Here is a 17,670-nt window from a genome sequence, read left to right on the forward strand (position 1 = left end):
TGAGACTTCTGTTTTGTGGTTCCAGTGAGCCCAATTTCATTCAGATATCATTTTGAGGTGAGAGGTCAATTAACTGTTGATAATGGCTGTACAGATTTTTTTGTACTGATCAAATGGAGCAATTGGAGCAAATTCCTCAAAGTCTATAGTTTCAGTTAATACCTCTATCTTTACTCACCCTTTAGCATTGAGCCTCTGAAATACAGTAATGTTGGTAGCATTGCCTGTGTTACAATGACAGGTTTAAAGGGTTAAAATTTGGAGCAGAATTGAAGAAGGTTTCAGACGATATCTACGATATCAGACAATACTCCGAAATATGATAATGTCAGCAGGTTGTTTTCTTTTCTTTCTCTAATTCTTTCAGACGGTTTTCTAGGCCTAAACTTTGTCGCAAAATGTCTCCCGTTTCCCAGTAAGCTAGTGGGAAGGTAGTGAGGTGAGGCTGGTACCACTAGATTCCTCAGCGTCTCTAGTTTCAGATGTCCGTATCTTCACCGTAGCTTTAAATCTGAGACTGCTGGCGTCTCCGAAAAAGACGATGATGTCAACATTTTTTTTCCCTCACAATAATTAATTTGTTTGGCTTGGCAGCTGACGCCCCCTAGTGGTGCCCTAGGGGACGGCCTATACAGCCTATTCTTAGAACCGGCCCTAGTCATTTGTCATTACCCCCAGCTGTTCTATTATTCATTACTCCCCTGTGTATTTATGTTCCATTGTCCCAGTCATTCAGTGCTTGTATGTCCGTCTGCAGTCTGTTCGTGTACTAGCCACTGCTTCTTAGCAGATCTGTTTGCCTGTCTGCTATCCTGTATCAAGCCTTCATCCTGTTCTTCATTAAACAAACTGAAGCAGTTGTGGGTGCTACCCCTCCCTGGGTTTGGGCCAGCACTGTACTCCCAGAGGTAGAGGCAAGCTTGAAACCACTCTGTCTTATTTATTAACATAAGTACACACACACAGAACTCAGATAGGCACTTTACTGGCTACCCAACTAAATCCACCGGTAAACTCAAAGAAATATGTCAACATCTAACATGAAGCCCAGATCAGACGTCTACTGTCTGCCAGTGAGCTTCTATGAGCTCAGGCCCAGTCTCCCTGTGGAAATAAAGGGGAGGTTGATTATCCAGACCAGCCACACCTGTGTCAATTAACCTCCCCTACTGCTGCTTCAGCAAGTACCTCCAGACTTCACCTCTACAGCCGACACCAGAGCCACCCCTTCCTCTCACATAGCGCCGTCAACAACCAATGGAAGGCTCATCGTTTTTGTCACTCACCTCAATGTTCTGTTAAGGAATCAAGTTCTACCTTTTGGACTCCCTGTTCAATGCTGTCACCCTGGGTCAGCCCTGGTGGGAGAAAAACAACCTTCATATCAGCTGGATCACCGGCCCGGTTATGGGTTGGAGTTTCATCAGCATTGTCTCAAGTAGTCAGGCATTGTCACACCCCCATCTGTCCTTTCTGCTCCTTCTTGCCAAGGAGGTGAGTTCACTGACCCGTCTACAGTCCCCTCTGTTTATCTGGATGAGGTGTTCAGTACGCAGCACGCCACATCACGGCCCCCCCCATGCTTATGATTGTGCTATTGGTACCTTCTCCCTGGTACCATGCTTTCTTGTGGTCAGTTTTACTCTCTCACTGCTCCAGAAAAAATGAAGCCATGGAGAAGGACATCAACAAGTCTCAGCTGGTCTTATCCGTCCATCATCATGCTCCCGTTGGTGCTGATTTACTCTGCATGGATTACCGTGGTCTCTCAATGACATCCCAATCAAGAACCGGTATCCCCTCCCCCTCATCTCCTCTGCTTTCGTTGCTTCTCCAGGGTGCCACCGTCTTCACCAAGCTCCACCTTCGCAACGCTTACCATCTAGTGCGCATCAGGGAAAGAGATGATTAGAAAACAGCTTTCCACACCCCCAGTGGTCACCTGGTCATGCCGTTTGGGAGTCACCTGCAGTGTTCCAGGCCCTTGTCAATGATGTACTCTGTGACATGTTCCACCGGGTTGTGTTTGTCTACTTCGACAACATTTTGATCTTTTCGAAGTCTCAGGAAGAACATGTTCAGCGCATGAAGCAAGTTCTCCGTCTGAGAATCAGCTATTTGTGAAGGCAGTGATGTGGAAGTTCCATGTGTCCCTACGTTTCCTGCCTGGGATTTGTAGTTTCTGATGGTCATGTACACATGGACCTTGCCATTGGTCAAAGCAAAGCAGTGGTGGACTGGCCTGTTTCTTTGTCTCTGAAGCAGCTACAGTGGTTCCTAGTATTCACCAATTTCTATTGCCGCTCATCCACAACTACAGGTCCCTTGCGAGCCCTTTGACTGCCCTCACCTGACATTCCTCCTCTTTCATCTGGACCCCTGAGGCAGAGAAGGCTTTCCTTGAGCTGAGGAGTCGTTTCACCTCTGCTCCCATCTTAGTGCACCCTGACCCATCTTTCCCCTTCATTGTGGAGGTCGACGCTTCTGATGTGGGGGTAGGGGCCATCTTGTCTCAACGCTCATCCAAGTACCGCTTCCAGGTATCCTGGAGGATTCCTGCCCCTCACTACTGCCCTGGGCGAAAAGATCGGGCTCTCCACCTGCCCTTCAGACGGTCACAAACTGTCCCCCAAGTTCATTAGTCCCTTCCCTATCAACAGGATCATCAACCGCTCTGCAGTTTGCCTCTGGCCTCCCAGCTCTCTCCATGTTCATTCCGCCTTCCATGTCTCTAAAGCTAGTCTCATCCAGTCCCTTGGTTCCTGCTCCCCGACCTCCACCGCCTCCCTGCACCATTGAGGGCTCTGACACCTACACAGTTAGGAGGCTGCTGGACGTTTGTCACCATGACAGGGGGCTCCAGTAACTGGTCGACTGGAAGGGCTATACAATCTGTAGGGATATCTTGCCTGGGATATCTTGGACCCGGCACTCATCATGGAGTTCCACCTACGTCATCCTGGTTGGCTTGGTGGGATGCCAGGAGCCATCTCTAGAGGGGGGGGGGGTTCCTAATGTCCCTCTCCCTAGTGTCTCCCCCTCGCTGTGTGTTTCCCCTGTAGACCCAGCAGATGTCCTCAGTGTGTCTCCCACATGCGTTCCTGTCTCCCAGTCCTTCACCAGCTGTTCATCATCTGTCACCACCCCCAGCTGTGACCTATTAGTCATTACTCCCCTGTGTATTTATGTTCCATTGTCGTTCAGTGCTCGTATGTCAGTCAGTACGCTGTAGTCTGTTCGCATCCTCGCCGCCGCTTGTTGGTGGTTCTGCTCGCCTGTCTGTTCTGGAGTAGTCAGTGAGCTCTCCCCATCTGCTCTCCTGAATCAAACCTGTGTCAAGCCTGCATCCTGTTCTTCATTTAACAAACCATTGTTGGTTTTGCACTGTAACCTGTCTCCTGTATCTGTTGTCTTGCACTCGGGTAAACAGCCTCCATCTCTACACCTGGTTGTTACACATAGATGGAAGTTGTTTACTTGTTGTTCTTTTCTCTGGGGCTGGTTGCACAGCTCTGTTTATAGAGCGGCTCTCTCTATATATAGTATTGGATTGGGCACAGAGAGAATTGTTAAAAAAGGAGAACCCATATGATGGTTGGTTATTGTCTGTGGTGTTGGCTTTCGTAAGGGCTGTACTATAATTAAGCATTATCCTCTCATTGTTGGCGTCATATCTTAAGTAAACTGATCATCATTAACACAGTGCACAGTTATGAGTCCTTTTATTGCTCATTTGTTCTTTAATGTTTGTTTTATTAGTTCTTAAATGGGTTAATGATGTTTTTATGGTGAATGTTGTAGATATTTCTCACTGCCATAAAGATCACTTATTGCTCTGTTGTGCTCCTCTCGGAGGCTGATAAGTGTTAGATCACTGTGGCTTTCTTTATTGTCATTATCCAAGCTAGCATCGAGTTAGGTGGAAATGCTCCATTGTGACCACCGCTTGTAATCCAGTGTCAATGTGGCTAAACCATAAAGAGGGCTGTTGTGATGTGGGCTCCCGGTCGCAGATATCCACTGTGTTGCATTGTAACAATCAGAGGATTTTGTCGACTAATCAATTGAATTTTAATTGACAAATCTGTATAATCGTGTTTTCCCACACTGCTGTTCCGCAGACGAAGGCAGTCATGCACAGGGACTTGTTAACATGGCGTGTCTCTCAAGAGCAAACCATACTTGTGAATATTATTGTGATTCCAGAGATGTGTTGGATAATTTCCCAGTAATGCCTGTAATTCAGTATTTAACCCTTTAAACCTAAGCCATGTAAAGAATGCTTTTGGCCCAAAACTGCATGGGATTGAGCATACATTGCAAGGGGGAACTGTAAAGGGGACACTCCTATGTATCCACTGAGCCCATTTTCATTCCGATATCTTGAGGCGAGAAGGTCCAAGGGACCCCTTTGAAAAAACGCCAAGAACGACTAAAAAGTCTCAGTTGACCGCAAAGTGAACACGGAGAGAGAGAGAGAGAGGGCAGCCGAGAGCTCTAACCGTGTCCCCTCCCTCAGTGCCTCTGGCTGCGGTGAAGAGCATGAGGGTGTACGACGAGACCATGACCACCATGAGAGTACAGTGGGAGAAGGCAGAAGGGGCCACCGGCTACATGCTGCTGTACAAAGCTATTAACTCCTCGGAGCCTGCCCTGGACCAAGAGGTGAGGAAGAGGACACGCACTCACACGTGCACACACACGTGCACACACAGACACTTGCACATACTGTACATGCAATCACGCACACGCAGAGGCACGCACAGACATGCCCACACACATGTACACACGTGAGCATGCATGCACGCGTACACACACACACGCACGCACACACACACACACACACACACACACGCACGCGCACACACGTGCACCTTCATTTGTACACTCAGCATTTCCACATCCCTTTTATAAGGCGAGGGTAGCCAAGGCTCCTGCTCGTGGTGCCTTACTCATTCCAGATGGCAATTCAATGATGGCTGCACAGAGCAGGAAGTGGACTTTTACAGTGGTGTTAAGGCAAGGCCTACAAAAAACAGACCCGCTGGACACACTGGGTAATGGGAAGGATTAGCTCATGCCCTGAAGTCATTGGTATGATATGAAGCGAGTTGAATCTGGACATATGCTATATATTTGAACACTGACTGTTTTTTTGTTTTTTTCCCCTCTCTCTTCTGTCACTGTGTCTGGATGCATAGGCAGTTCCAACTTGACACGAAAAACAAACACAAAATAGAACGGGCCACATTTGATTTCCTGTCAGATGCGGATATTAGCAAACGCTGCAACGGGAAATCTAATGTAGTCCAAGCTGTTTCCTAGCAACACATCAAACATTCCCCTGAAACGGTCTGTGTTGCACTGTGGCCCCTACAGTGACGTCAGTGTGGAGGCTCTGTGGTCGGAGCTGCTGTCAGTTACAGCACCAGGTGTTCAGGTGGAACGTCCTGACAAGTCCTGACTGTTTTTTTTCTTCTCTTTTGTTGTCCGGCCTCTCATTCCTATATCCCCCCCCCTCTCTTTCTCTCTCTCTCTCTCTCTATCTCACTTTTCCTCCATTCCCTTTACTCTTCTCTCTCTTTCTTTCTCTCTGTCTCTCTCTCTGTCTCTCTCTCTCTCTCTCTCTCTCTCTCTCTCTCTCACTCTCTCTCTCTCTCTCGCTCTCTCTCTCCCTGCCCGTGTTCTGCTGTGCAGGTCCGTGTCGGTGATGTGAATGCGGTGCAGCTGGAGCAGCTGACACATAACACAGCATACGCCCTCTCCCTCTACGCCTTGCATGGCGAAGCCGCCAGCGACGCGCTGCTGGACCAAGGAGTCACCTGTATGTGCATCTTATCACAGCGGTTCAAAATGGGTCTCATCCATCAAAGCTAGCTAAATAAACGCATAATGGGCTGTGCACTCGACTACTAAATCCTGGTAGACAAAGGAGTTTGTTGACTGATTGAATTGACTAAATCTGCTAAATTGTGTTTTCCAACACTGTTCTGCAGATAAATGCAGTCATGCGGAACTGATCCCTCTCTTGATCTAGTGCCCTTTTAAAGAGCGAGGCATACTTTAACACTTTGCTTATGAATTTGTTACTAGTGAAAAACATTTTGTGGTGCAAACGAGACACAGCTGAGTCCGGCGACATGGCGTGAATGTCTCTTTTATGTAATCATTTTTTGGCGCAACTTTTCAGCGATCTCTCATCGTTGCACGCTTGTGGAAACATTTTGATCAATGAGACCCAGTGTCCCATAAGCTCTCCATCCGTTTCTTTTTTTTTATCCACTTTTTCTCCCCATTTTCTATTTTTCTCCCATCCCAATTTCGTATATCCAATTCTTCCCTCCCCTGTCTTGAACGTTGCTAGACTATGCCTCCACAGGTCGGTTGTAGGTGAGGACAGAAGCCTTGCATCACGTGTCCCCTCCGGTACACGAGGAGGCAGCCTGTCGCATCTTTTCACCGCAGCAGCTCGAACTCTCAGTGGCGAGGAGTAACGCGTGGGAGGCTCACGCTGCCCCCGTCACTTCCTGCTTCCGTTGCACCGGCGTCACCAAACCGACCTGTAGGAGTCACTGTCCACAACGTCAAATCCCCACCCACCGGCTTCTCCACCCTCTAACACTTGCCAATTGTGTTAGTATGAACGACCGGCCAGCCGATAGCAACGCCGAGAGCTGGGCTCGAACCCAGCGTCTCCTGCGTTAGAGGCGAGCGCCTTGCCCACTGCGCCAATCAGCCGATTGCTCTCCATCCGTTTTTTACTCATGAACCCTTCATGTCCACCTCGTCCCCCTCGCCCCCCTCCCCTCGCCCACCCCCAACATCCACACAAAGTGTCTGACTCTGCCCTTCCCTTCACCAGTGCCCATGCCGCCAGCTGGAAAGCTGAGAATCAGAGATGTGACCCACAGCGCCATGAAGCTCAACTGGGACGCTGCCCCGGGAAACGTCCGCAAGTACATCATCACTTACAAACCAGACGAAGGAGAAGCAAAAGAGGGTAAAAAAGGAAGCTAACGCTTGTAGCATTTCCACTGTGCGTCGTGAAATAGAAGTTGTCATAAAATCGGACCAAAACCTTCCCCCGGGGGGGGACCTTATAAAGGCAAGGTTTTAAGTTGGCAACCTTTTTGATATCTTTGTTGTTGTGGAAAAGCGACATGTCAGGGACGTAGGAGAGAGTTACAGCAGCTCTCTAAGTGGAGTAGGATTTTTAACGTCTTGCCAGGGTTTATGGGGAGAAGCAGTCTCCTGGCGTGGTGTCCCTGGCTCCAGAATGTTAGCCACAGACTGACTAGATCATCCTGGTGTCTCTCTGTCCTCATAATTTCTCACTGGGAACGTCATCGAGAGCCAAACAATCCAAAAGATGAATTGACATTGCAAGGTGTCTCTGTTGGACACCTGCTAGGACACACTGGCCCGCAGCGCACATTAACCCAATGTGTCTCATGGATTACTTCTGATGACTTGCCGCCATGAAAGAAGAAACTCCCACTGTATGGATTTATGTTCAAAAGATCTGCCGAGCAGGAACCTCTTTTTCCTCTGCGCCGCCGCTGACGCTTCGGAGCTTTGCCTTAAATTAGAAGTGGAAAACTCCACTGAAAAGACGACGTAGCTCCTGGGCTTTTTCCTACCAGACGTTCTCTGGAACTGATGATTTATTCTACTCTATTCTTAGGTCCATTGCATTTGTCTCGATAATGATAATGGAGTGTAATTTCACAAACACTTTCAGGTGTAGCTACAGTCTCGCATGAGAGAGATACTTTTTAAAAAAATTCTAGAATTCCAAGAAAGGGTACTGAGATAACTTTCAAACTTAAAGGAACACGCCAACTTTTTGGGAAATTAGCTTATTTGCCATCTACCCTGGAGTTAGACAAGCAGATACATACCCTTTTCTTCTCTGTGCATGCATTAGGGAACAGCCGCAACGTTAGCCTAGCTTAGCGTAATTGTTCAAAAAACAACAGGCCTTTTGAGGTGATGAAATCACTGCACCCAGGCAGCAGTGGTTTGGCAAAAAAAAAATCTGAGTGTATTTGAAAATATAAAGAAAATATATATATTTCTCCACGTGGTAAATACACAGGTCACAACATGTTTACAGGAACGTTCTAGAGTTCTATTTGGAGTGTATTTCGTGACTGTTGGGAACTAGGCTACACTGGCACACCTACTTCCAGTGAATGACGCTAAGCTAGGCTAACGGTGCAGCTGTTCCCTAAGCCTAGTGCATGCACAGAGAAGAAAATGATATGTATCTGCTTGTCTAACTCCAGGGTAGATGGCAAATAAGCAAATTTCCCAAAAAGTTGGCGTGTTCCTTTAACCCTAAATTAGTAAGATTTCCTAAATCCTATTCCTCCTAAGCTTAATTTCAAAGAATACTTCATGTTCAAATGTTTATGTTCAAAACATATATTGCTATACCACGACATCTCTCTTAGTCATATTGACTTGCTGGTTGTTCCTAATCCTTTAATCAAATCAATTTCTCTCTGACAGGTTGAAGTGGACGGTGATGTCACAGACAAGGAGCTGTTCCTCCTCATCTCCCAGTCCGAGTATGACGTCGCTGTCACTCCCATCTATGATGCGGGACCTGGAAACCCCATGCTGGGACAAGCCATCACAGGTCCTCATCTACTTGGCTTATCACATTCCTCTGATTGACTACCCTACACCTACAAACACTACAGTACATTTGGATCACTGGGACCAATGCTTCTGGATCACCACATTACTTAATGTAACAGATCGGTTCGGACATGCCCCGAGTGGGAGTTGAACCCCGGTCTCCTGCGTCGCGGGCGGCATCACAGACCACTATACCAAGAGGTGAATTCACTTCTAAGTAATGGGTCTGGACGCCTCTGGGGAGTGAGTTTACCTGCAGTACCGCTGCCGTCCACAGTCACTTCACAACACTGTCCATCGTGACTGTAGGATAGACACACGGCACTCCGTTACATTAACATGAGTGACGTTGACTACATCTGTTACTGAATAGTAAATGTAGCGTAGTGGTTATGGGATCTGTTGGTTGCTTGGCATTAATCCTCACCTCACCCCCCCCTCCTGGACCAAACCAAACCAAACCAAACCAAACCAAACCAAACCAAACCAAACCAAACCAAACCAAACCAAGCCAAGCCAAACCAAACCAAACCACACACAGCCCAGAGGGTGGTGTTACACTTACTTTCATTGCACATGTCAGGGACCAATAAATATATGTGTCTGTGCGTGTGTGCGTGCGCAATCATTCACTACATCGGGTTCTGTTCATCATTAATTCCAGGTGACCTGTGGAAATGTTTTCACCGCTCACAAATATGCTCTCTCGCACGTGCACACACACACACACACACACACACACACACACACACACACACACACGCGCACGCGCGCTATACGCTGTGCTCCTCACATGGTACACAGCCGCTCAGACCAAATGCTCTTGCCTCATCTCTCAGGACTTCTCTCATAATCACATCTTCTCTCCTCTCCTCTCCGTCCACGTGAACAGATGTTGTTCCTGCGCCCAAGAACCTCAGCTTTTCAGACGTGACCCAGACCTCGTTCCGGGCCACCTGGGAACATGGAGCGCCAGATGTTGCCCTCTACCGGATAGGATGGAGCAAGAAGGGAGAGAACAATTTCAAATATGTAGGTTTATTGTAATGATGACCAGAGGACAGGTTGTTGTTGTTGTTGTTGTTGTTGTTGTTGTTGAGGGGTGGTCGTGACCTATTGTTGATTCAAATTAAGGAATACATCCGACTTGTTAACTATACAGCTTGTTGGGTTGAGCATGGCACTAACACTATCAAGATTAAGATTAGGAGTTTGAATCCCACTGGGGCTACCTAACTGTAAAAAATGTATGCAAACATGGCGCAGTCGAGGCAAATCTTTCTCTGTGGTTTCTTTCTCTATCGCCACGGCGTCAGGATGGGTGGTCTCTTTCTCTATCGCCACGGCGACAGGATGGGTGGTTTCTTTCTCTATCGCCACGGCGTCAGGATGGGTGGTGATGAACCACCTCTGTTCTCCTCCCCTCTCTCTCTCACCAGGAAATCCTGAGCAGTGAAGACACCAACCATGAGCTGGAGAATCTGGATCCCGACACTCCGTATGATGTCACCGTCACAGCCATCTACCCAGACGAGTCGGAGAGCGAGGATCTGATAGGCAGCCAGCGCACATGTAAGCCAGCGCCACATCTCCTCCTCTTCCCCTGCTCTCAACACAATATATTCATGTTTTACACTCACACGACCTCGCAGATGTTGAGCACATTGGAAATAACATTCTCTTTTCTTAACGTTTCTTTCTAGTGTTAAAGGCTCCTGACGGTATGTTATTTGGGGGGGAAAAAGAAGAAAAAAAAGGATCATTATAATGTTCATGGTTATGGTTATGACGGTAATATGAATGATAATGGAAGTGTTGATGGAAACACCATCATCCCACATCAACTGCATGTGCATTTCTATGGCTCCCGTTCAAATAGGTGTGGCGATGGACCCGCCTCATTGTCATCCATCTTGTCGTGGTACCATTCCTCATGTCCAGTTGTCATGTTGTCATTTCACGTTGTTAACGTCACCTCTCATCCCTCATCAATGTCCCCCCATCAGTCATTAAATGGAAGGTGTTTGCATGTGCCTATTTATTGTGTTTAATCCTTGTCGTCACTCATATACCGTGTTCCTCATCACCACCATTGCTTCACCCAGCTTCATGATCCCTGTGACTGTGGGAGCTCACCATCATCATCATCATCATCATCCTCATCCTCACAGCCTTGAAAAAACCCATAACCCAGTACATACAACCTAGAACGTGCTGTTATATTGAGTATAATTCTGAATTATGTCTGGTGTCCCTAGTACCCGCCGGGCCCCCGCAGAACTTGCAGGTGTACAATGCCACGACCACCACCCTGACCGTGAAGTGGGACCACGCCCCTGGCCCCGTCCAAAACTACAAGATCACCTTCCAGCTTGTGGCCGGAGGCAAGGCTCTTTCGGTAAGTGATACGCCTGACCGTACACAGAGTCCTTCTGTGGAATTACTGTATAATAGGAGTTATGTAATGGAGTTCTGGTTTAAACCTGCGAAAGGACACCTATCACACCTCCTTTAAAGGCGATCATACTGGGGACGTTTGTTGTTATCATTCGCACTGTTCACTCGCAAATCCACCCTAGAACAGAATGAACATGTCGTTCAAATTCATTCTGACAGTTCAATCAATATTTGTAAACATGACCGATGGCCATCTCCCTCCCACGGCTCGAGCAGAGCCAAGGCTTTAATCTGTGAAGCCTCTAGAACCTGGAGCGCCTCCACTGACGATGAACTGGCGACCGACTTTGACGGCTCACGCTCGCTTGAGATCGCATCCAAATGAGCTTTTATTTTGTCAACGCTGGTCAACCAGGAGACGTGGATATTGTCACCGAGTACACAACGTTGACGTCCCGTTCATCACTTTGCGGTTTGCCGTGTTTACATCAACGCCACCTTTTAATCAAAACAAGGCTAGGGTGGGAAAACCAGGAGAATCGCATTGACTCCCATGTTATGGCTGTTATGAATTTAATTCAAAAATAGCTCTTCTAGCATCCAAATGATAAAAACGACAAGTGGAAATCATTTATGTAACTGTTCCCACATGACTCAGGCAGTGGATCGTTTTCAGGCGGCGTTATTTACTTAGATCGTTATGAACGCATTTCAATGAGCAGACTACTAAATCACTTCCATACATTTCAAAACTTGAACACTTCAGCAACAATCAGAGTCAGACAATCATAGTCTGTAATTACATTTGTGTATTCTGCCTGTGGTTTTGACTATTCCAGTTCTTGAAGTGGTATTTTTCCCACGGCGTACAGGACTGCGCCATGGGCTTTGCATTGGCATATTGCGGTCACTCACTCGGTCGTGAACGATCTGTGGTCACTCACTCATGGACGACCTCGAGGGCCGTTTAGTGGGACGCATGTACGGGTCACGTACACGCTTCTAGCGACTTTCTCCTGTGCTGACTTTGCACTAGCTTAAAAACTCAGCCCGGTACGGCCTTCAAAAGAAAGTGATGGCGCATGGTCGGGATGACATATGGGCCGCTAGCATTAGCAAGTAAGTGTAATGTTAACTGAACAACTTTGACATTCCACAACTGGCTGCAACAAAGTTGCGCCGTGGCTCTGGTCTTTTCTCCCATCCTCCAAGTTTTTATGCCCATTCCTTCCTGGTCCCTCCTCCTCCGATACATGTGGAGTTGTCAGCCACTTCGTTTCACAAAATATTTGCGGTTAGAGGCTGGATATAGGACGTTAGCTCTCTACGCTCCACAGCTTCCAGTTGTTGTCTTCCTGCAACAACTCATGCCTTGCAGGATTTCAGAGCGAGATTTCATTTCTGTTTCAGTGGCAGTGTGGCTACATGAGTAGAGCTCCAGACTCATGATCGGAAGATCACCGGTTCGAGCCCCAGTCAAGGCCGTTGTCGGAATGTGGTGTTGTTGTCCAGCAGGGGGTACTCTGTCTGTCCTCTGGGCTAGTCTTGTCGTACAGAACTTTTAAGTCGCTTTGGATAAAAGCGTCAGCTAAATGACAAAATGTAAATGTAGTCAATAACAATGCCCCTGTTACGGTGATAGGGACATCGTATAGCTGTGTGTGCCGTCCTTTGGATGAGACGCTAAACCGAGGTCCTGACTGAATCTCGGTCGTTAAAGAACCCAGGACGCCTATCGCAAAGAGTAGGTAGTTCCCTGACATTCCTGGCCAAATTCCCAATCAGGTCTCTGACATCAAGGCCACCTAATCATCCCTTCCCCTTAATTGGCTGATATCAATCATGCTCCCTCCTGAGCCGTTCAGCCATTGTGTAGTGTGTAGTGTGCCTGGTGCCAGTGTATGGCAGCCATTGAGCCTGCGTAGCCCAAGGTTGGGTGCTACCAGTGGTGGGGAAGGAGGCCATTTCCAGCCTACATTGTGGGGAGCGCTTTGAGTGTCTAGAAAAGCACTATATAAATGTAATGAATTATTATTATTATTATTAAAGCAAAAAAACAACAAAATCGTCTAGCACACTAAAAAAACATTTGAGTTTAGTTGCTCACGCCCGTCAATTGCTCACGCCCATCCCTAGCCGGAGGTATGCTTAGACAGTGGATAAACAAGAGATATCTGAGGATTAAGGAAAGTAAAAACATCTACTGAAAAATGTCAAAAGGTGCTGACTTCCATAATAACAAAGAACCTATGAATTATGAGTAGGTTATAAATCAATTACATCTGCCTCTTGATGTCCACAACAAAGAATCCAATAAAGCCAACCATTGGTCATGCTAGCCTTTTCAGGCTATTCTGTGTTCCCTCACTTTACTTTTGACATTTGGATTATGACAGTGTCCCACAGCCTGCTTGTATACTTAGAAGAAGTCTGCTTTTGGCCGCCAAGTCTACATTCCAGTGTGATTACTCAATAGTGATCAGTGATGGGACTGGCTTGGAAATACCTGAAGGAAACTTGTGGTTGTATGAAAAGAATTTGGTGGAGTTACACATTTGATTGTGTCTGTGAGTTGTTATGACAATGTCTAATGTGTCGGAACGGAATCACGATGTCAGTGGTGCAAGGTTGTATTTCTGATCCCTTCATATTTATATTAGGGCTGTCAATCAATTAAAATATTTAATCAAGATTAATCGCATGACAGGTAACTGTGATTAATCACATATTAATCGCACATTTTTATCTGTTCAAAATGTACCTTAAAGGGACTCTTATCAACATGGTAGTGGGCAGATATCCTTGCTTTATGTAAATGTAAGTTTATTAAATAAAATAAATAACCAAAATGACAAATATTGTCAGGAAAAACAAAGGTTTTTAGCATAAAATAAATATGCTGCAAATAATCATAACATGGCAAAGCCCGATAGGCAACAACAGATGGCCATATTGACCTGCTAAGTCTGAAGTTTTCTCTCTCCCCCTCTCACACAGTACCATGTGAGAGATTATTTTCATTGTCTGGGCATATTGTTCAGAAGAAGCGAGCTGCGTTGTCATCTGACAATGTAAACAAGCTTGAGGGACAGACAAAGGCTACAGAGATAGGGACACTGACACATACAAGAAACGCATGTCAGTAGTTAAAATGTACTCAGAAATGTTTGTTTGAAGAAGTCTGTCACCAAAATGTCATTTCTTTTTCTTGATAATATGGTATGACTGAATACATATATTTTTTTATGTAATTGTGCATTATGCCTCCAAATAAATTATGGTGTCTTCATGGTCTAAATTAATAAGGCTAAAATGAATACTATTAGAAAATAAAACACCATGAAAATCTCCCATATATCCAACCTTCCCCCAGTATTTTGCCCATTTCGAATACACTTACAGTATTCGTTATTCGTTAAGATATATTACAACATTGTTTTGTCTTTGAAGTCCCATTTTGAATACGCTTACAGTATTATAAGATATATTACAACATTGTTTGTCTACGAAGTCCCACTTTAAATTCTCTTACAGTATTATAAGATATATTACAACATTGTTTTGTCTTTGAAGTCCCATTTTGAATACGCTTACAGTATTATAATATAAGATGTATTACAACATTGTTTTTGTCTACGAAGTCCCACTTTGAATTCTCTTACAGTATTATAAGATATATTACAATATTGTTTGTCTACGAACTCCCATAGGCCTACTTAGATTTCATTTGACCGAGAAGCTTGTTCATGAATAAATGGAGATAATTGTTCTCTGACAATGTCCTTTGAAAGAGCAACTCAGTTTTACACAAATGGCACTGTATGAATAATTAACCATTTGGGAATGATCTTGTTTCTGGAAGATTTAAATGGAGGATAAGCAATGGCAGATTTTGAAAGAAAAAAAAGAATGTGGTTGCGTTTAATAGTTTCCCTGGGTGTTCATACACTGTAATGCCTACTTTATATAAACGTCATGTCTGCTAAAATAGTTTTTAGTGTCCATTGGATAACTGCCCTGTGACCTTGTAGAATTTCTCTCAGCCTGCAGAACTGTCCTCAAGGAATCTTTAGTCGGCCAACAGTAATTTTGTTGACTGATCGAATAGTCTATGTAGTCGAGTCTATTTAAATAAATGGCTGCATAAATGGCTGCATTTATATAGCGCTTTTATCCAAAGCGCTTTACAATTTGTTCCTCGCATTTTACCCATTCACTCACACACCGACAGCGGAGGCAACTATGCAAGGTGCCAACCTGCTCATCAGGAGCAATTAGGGGTTAAGTGTCTTGCTCAGGGACACTTCGACACGCTGCCCGGGAGGAGCGGGAATCGAACTGGGAACCTCCGGATTACCAGACGACTGCTCTACCTCCTGAGCACTGTCGCCCCCCAAATGCTTTAAAGAAAATAAATCCCTGATTTAATCAAGACCCTAACGACTCATTAGTGGACTACCCTCTTTAAGAGGGGACTTCCATATTAGCCTGATTGGTTCAGCTGTTCAGTGAGGGCTTTCTGCGCTCCGTATACATACATACGTACAGTACAGTATGTTGACAGGCCTAACCGCCTTGTTTACATGTTCTCCACTCATCACCTCACGCCGATGAATTGCCCCTTTTGCTTTGAAGAGAAGTGCTCTGTCTTCTTCGCGGGAACAAAATGTGGGGGAGGACCGACTGTTGACATCTAACGTACTCCAAACAGACGCAGGTCGGAGGGAGGAAGAACAGCGTCATCCTTCAGAAGCTGATCCCTGACACGCCGTACTCCATCACCGTGGCTGCCGTCTACCCCACCGGCGACAGCAAAGACATCTCTGGCAGAGGGAAGACCAGTAAGTGGTGATGATGACAGGAGCTCTAGGAACCAAAACAAATGACAACAAAGAGCCCACCGCAATATTGTCAGTGTCTCGCAGAAACCCAGAGTAAGCCCTCCAAGAACAACACCGCTTTTCAGGAATTGAGAAAAATTGGTTGTTTTTCTCCCCTAGTTTTATTCATGCTCTTAACATTTTACAACACATTATCAATGGTCTTGCTTGGTGGAAGACAAATGTCAGCTGGTAATACAGTAACGGTTCTTATATGAATGACTAATATTACTATACTACGGTCTACTGTTGGTTTATGGCATATTTCAGTGGTGTAAAGCCTGTTATCATCAACTATTTAGAATACGCACCAATTAGTCTCAGCCACTTGGAATAAGCACCTAATTGAGAGGTTGAGTCTAGACCAGGGGTCAGCAACCTTTACTATCAAAAGAGCCACTTTTCCCCCCTCCCACAAAATAAAATGCTCAGGGAGCCGCACAACCTATTTACCCTTAAAATGAAGATAACACAGTGTATAACATTTTATATATCCCCAAGCATACCCCACATTTAGCATAAAACGCCTGACAATTGCATACCCAAAGTAATTTGCGATTTATTATACTCTATACTTATAGCACACAGTTTGTTGCATTAATGGGATTATAAAGCAACAAAAAGAAAGAAATTGACTTTTTATTGCTGTTTTTACCTGTTATAACAAAGGAAAACCTCAAACTCGTATGAAGAGGAGAAAAAATACTGGCTGTGTAGACCTATTTTTAAATAAAACACAGAAGAGGAGACAAAACACTGGTGTCTGTAGACCGACTTTGAAATAAAACCCTGAACTATTCAGGTATATTTGAGTCCTTCCCTTATTTGTGGAACATTTATAAAATAAAAAGTAGTCCACTTTGAAAAAAGACTACCATGTGTAGACCTACTTTGAAATAAAACACAGAAAAGGAGAAAAAACACTGGCAGCTCTATTTGAGTCCTTCCCTTATTTGTGGAAAATCTATCAAATAAAATAAAATTCGTTGTTCGCAAATTTCGCACCACATATCAGGCATACAGGTAAGCCTGCATCGTTAGTCGTGAAAGCAAATTAATCTGTCCACGCTGAATTAAACCCTCTATTTTCAGCTGATTGGCTAAAGTGCTGCATGCGGCTCCGGAGCCGCAGGTTGCCGACCCCTGGTCTAGACAGTCATCATTCTTAATGATCAGAAAATCGTACTTATTGTCCATCTTTAAACTTTACTCATGGAATCTTTAAACTCTGTTTGCTGTTTCTCAGAGCCTCTGGGTGGAGTGAAGAACCTTCAGGTCCTGAACCCCACAATGACGACCCTGAATGCACGCTGGGAGGCTGCTCCAGGCAAAGTGAAGGAGTACAAGGTCCTGTATGTGCCTGTGGCTGGAGGAAACGAGAGCATGGTAAGACTGATAGGAGGGCTGTTAACTTTAGCTTACCATTAGCTGATATTATAGAATATAGGGCGACACACACACACACACATATATATATATATATTAAGGCTGTCAAAGTTAACGCGGTATTAACGCGTTATCGCCCGATTCTATTAACGCCACTATTTTTTTTAACTCACGATTAACTTTAAAAAATTTAAATAAAAAAACATTTACTTAAATTTTTTTACTAGACTTCACTCATGTGTATTGTTGATGCTCTCATTGATACTATGTTTGTTTCTGAAGTGTGTGTGTGTGAGATATATAGAGAGAGAGGGGGGTGAGAGAGATGAGGAAGGGGCAAGAGAGAAAGAGAGCTGGGAGA

At 45.3% G+C, this 17,670-nt stretch overlaps 1 protein-coding gene across 1 annotated transcript in view; it reads left to right on the forward strand.

Moving 5' to 3' along the window:
* col12a1b (collagen, type XII, alpha 1b) overlaps positions 1-17,670 on the forward strand; it is a 146,945-nt gene that overhangs the window by 46,814 nt on the left and 82,461 nt on the right. The window contains exons 24-33 of the mRNA XM_084315215.1: positions 4,520-4,665; positions 5,698-5,824; positions 6,863-6,997; positions 8,513-8,644; positions 9,539-9,678; positions 10,086-10,218; positions 10,350-10,367; positions 10,905-11,044; positions 15,755-15,884; positions 17,170-17,309. Of these exons, the coding sequence (XP_084171341.1) occupies positions 4,520-4,665; positions 5,698-5,824; positions 6,863-6,997; positions 8,513-8,644; positions 9,539-9,678; positions 10,086-10,218; positions 10,350-10,367; positions 10,905-11,044; positions 15,755-15,884; positions 17,170-17,309 (1,241 nt within the window). The remainder of the gene's footprint in view (positions 1-4,519; positions 4,666-5,697; positions 5,825-6,862; positions 6,998-8,512; positions 8,645-9,538; positions 9,679-10,085; positions 10,219-10,349; positions 10,368-10,904; positions 11,045-15,754; positions 15,885-17,169; positions 17,310-17,670) is intronic.

Source organism: Notolepis coatsorum (genome assembly GCF_963971535.1).
Source record: "Notolepis coatsorum genome assembly, chromosome: 5".
NCBI lineage: Eukaryota > Metazoa > Chordata > Actinopteri > Aulopiformes > Paralepididae > Notolepis > Notolepis coatsorum.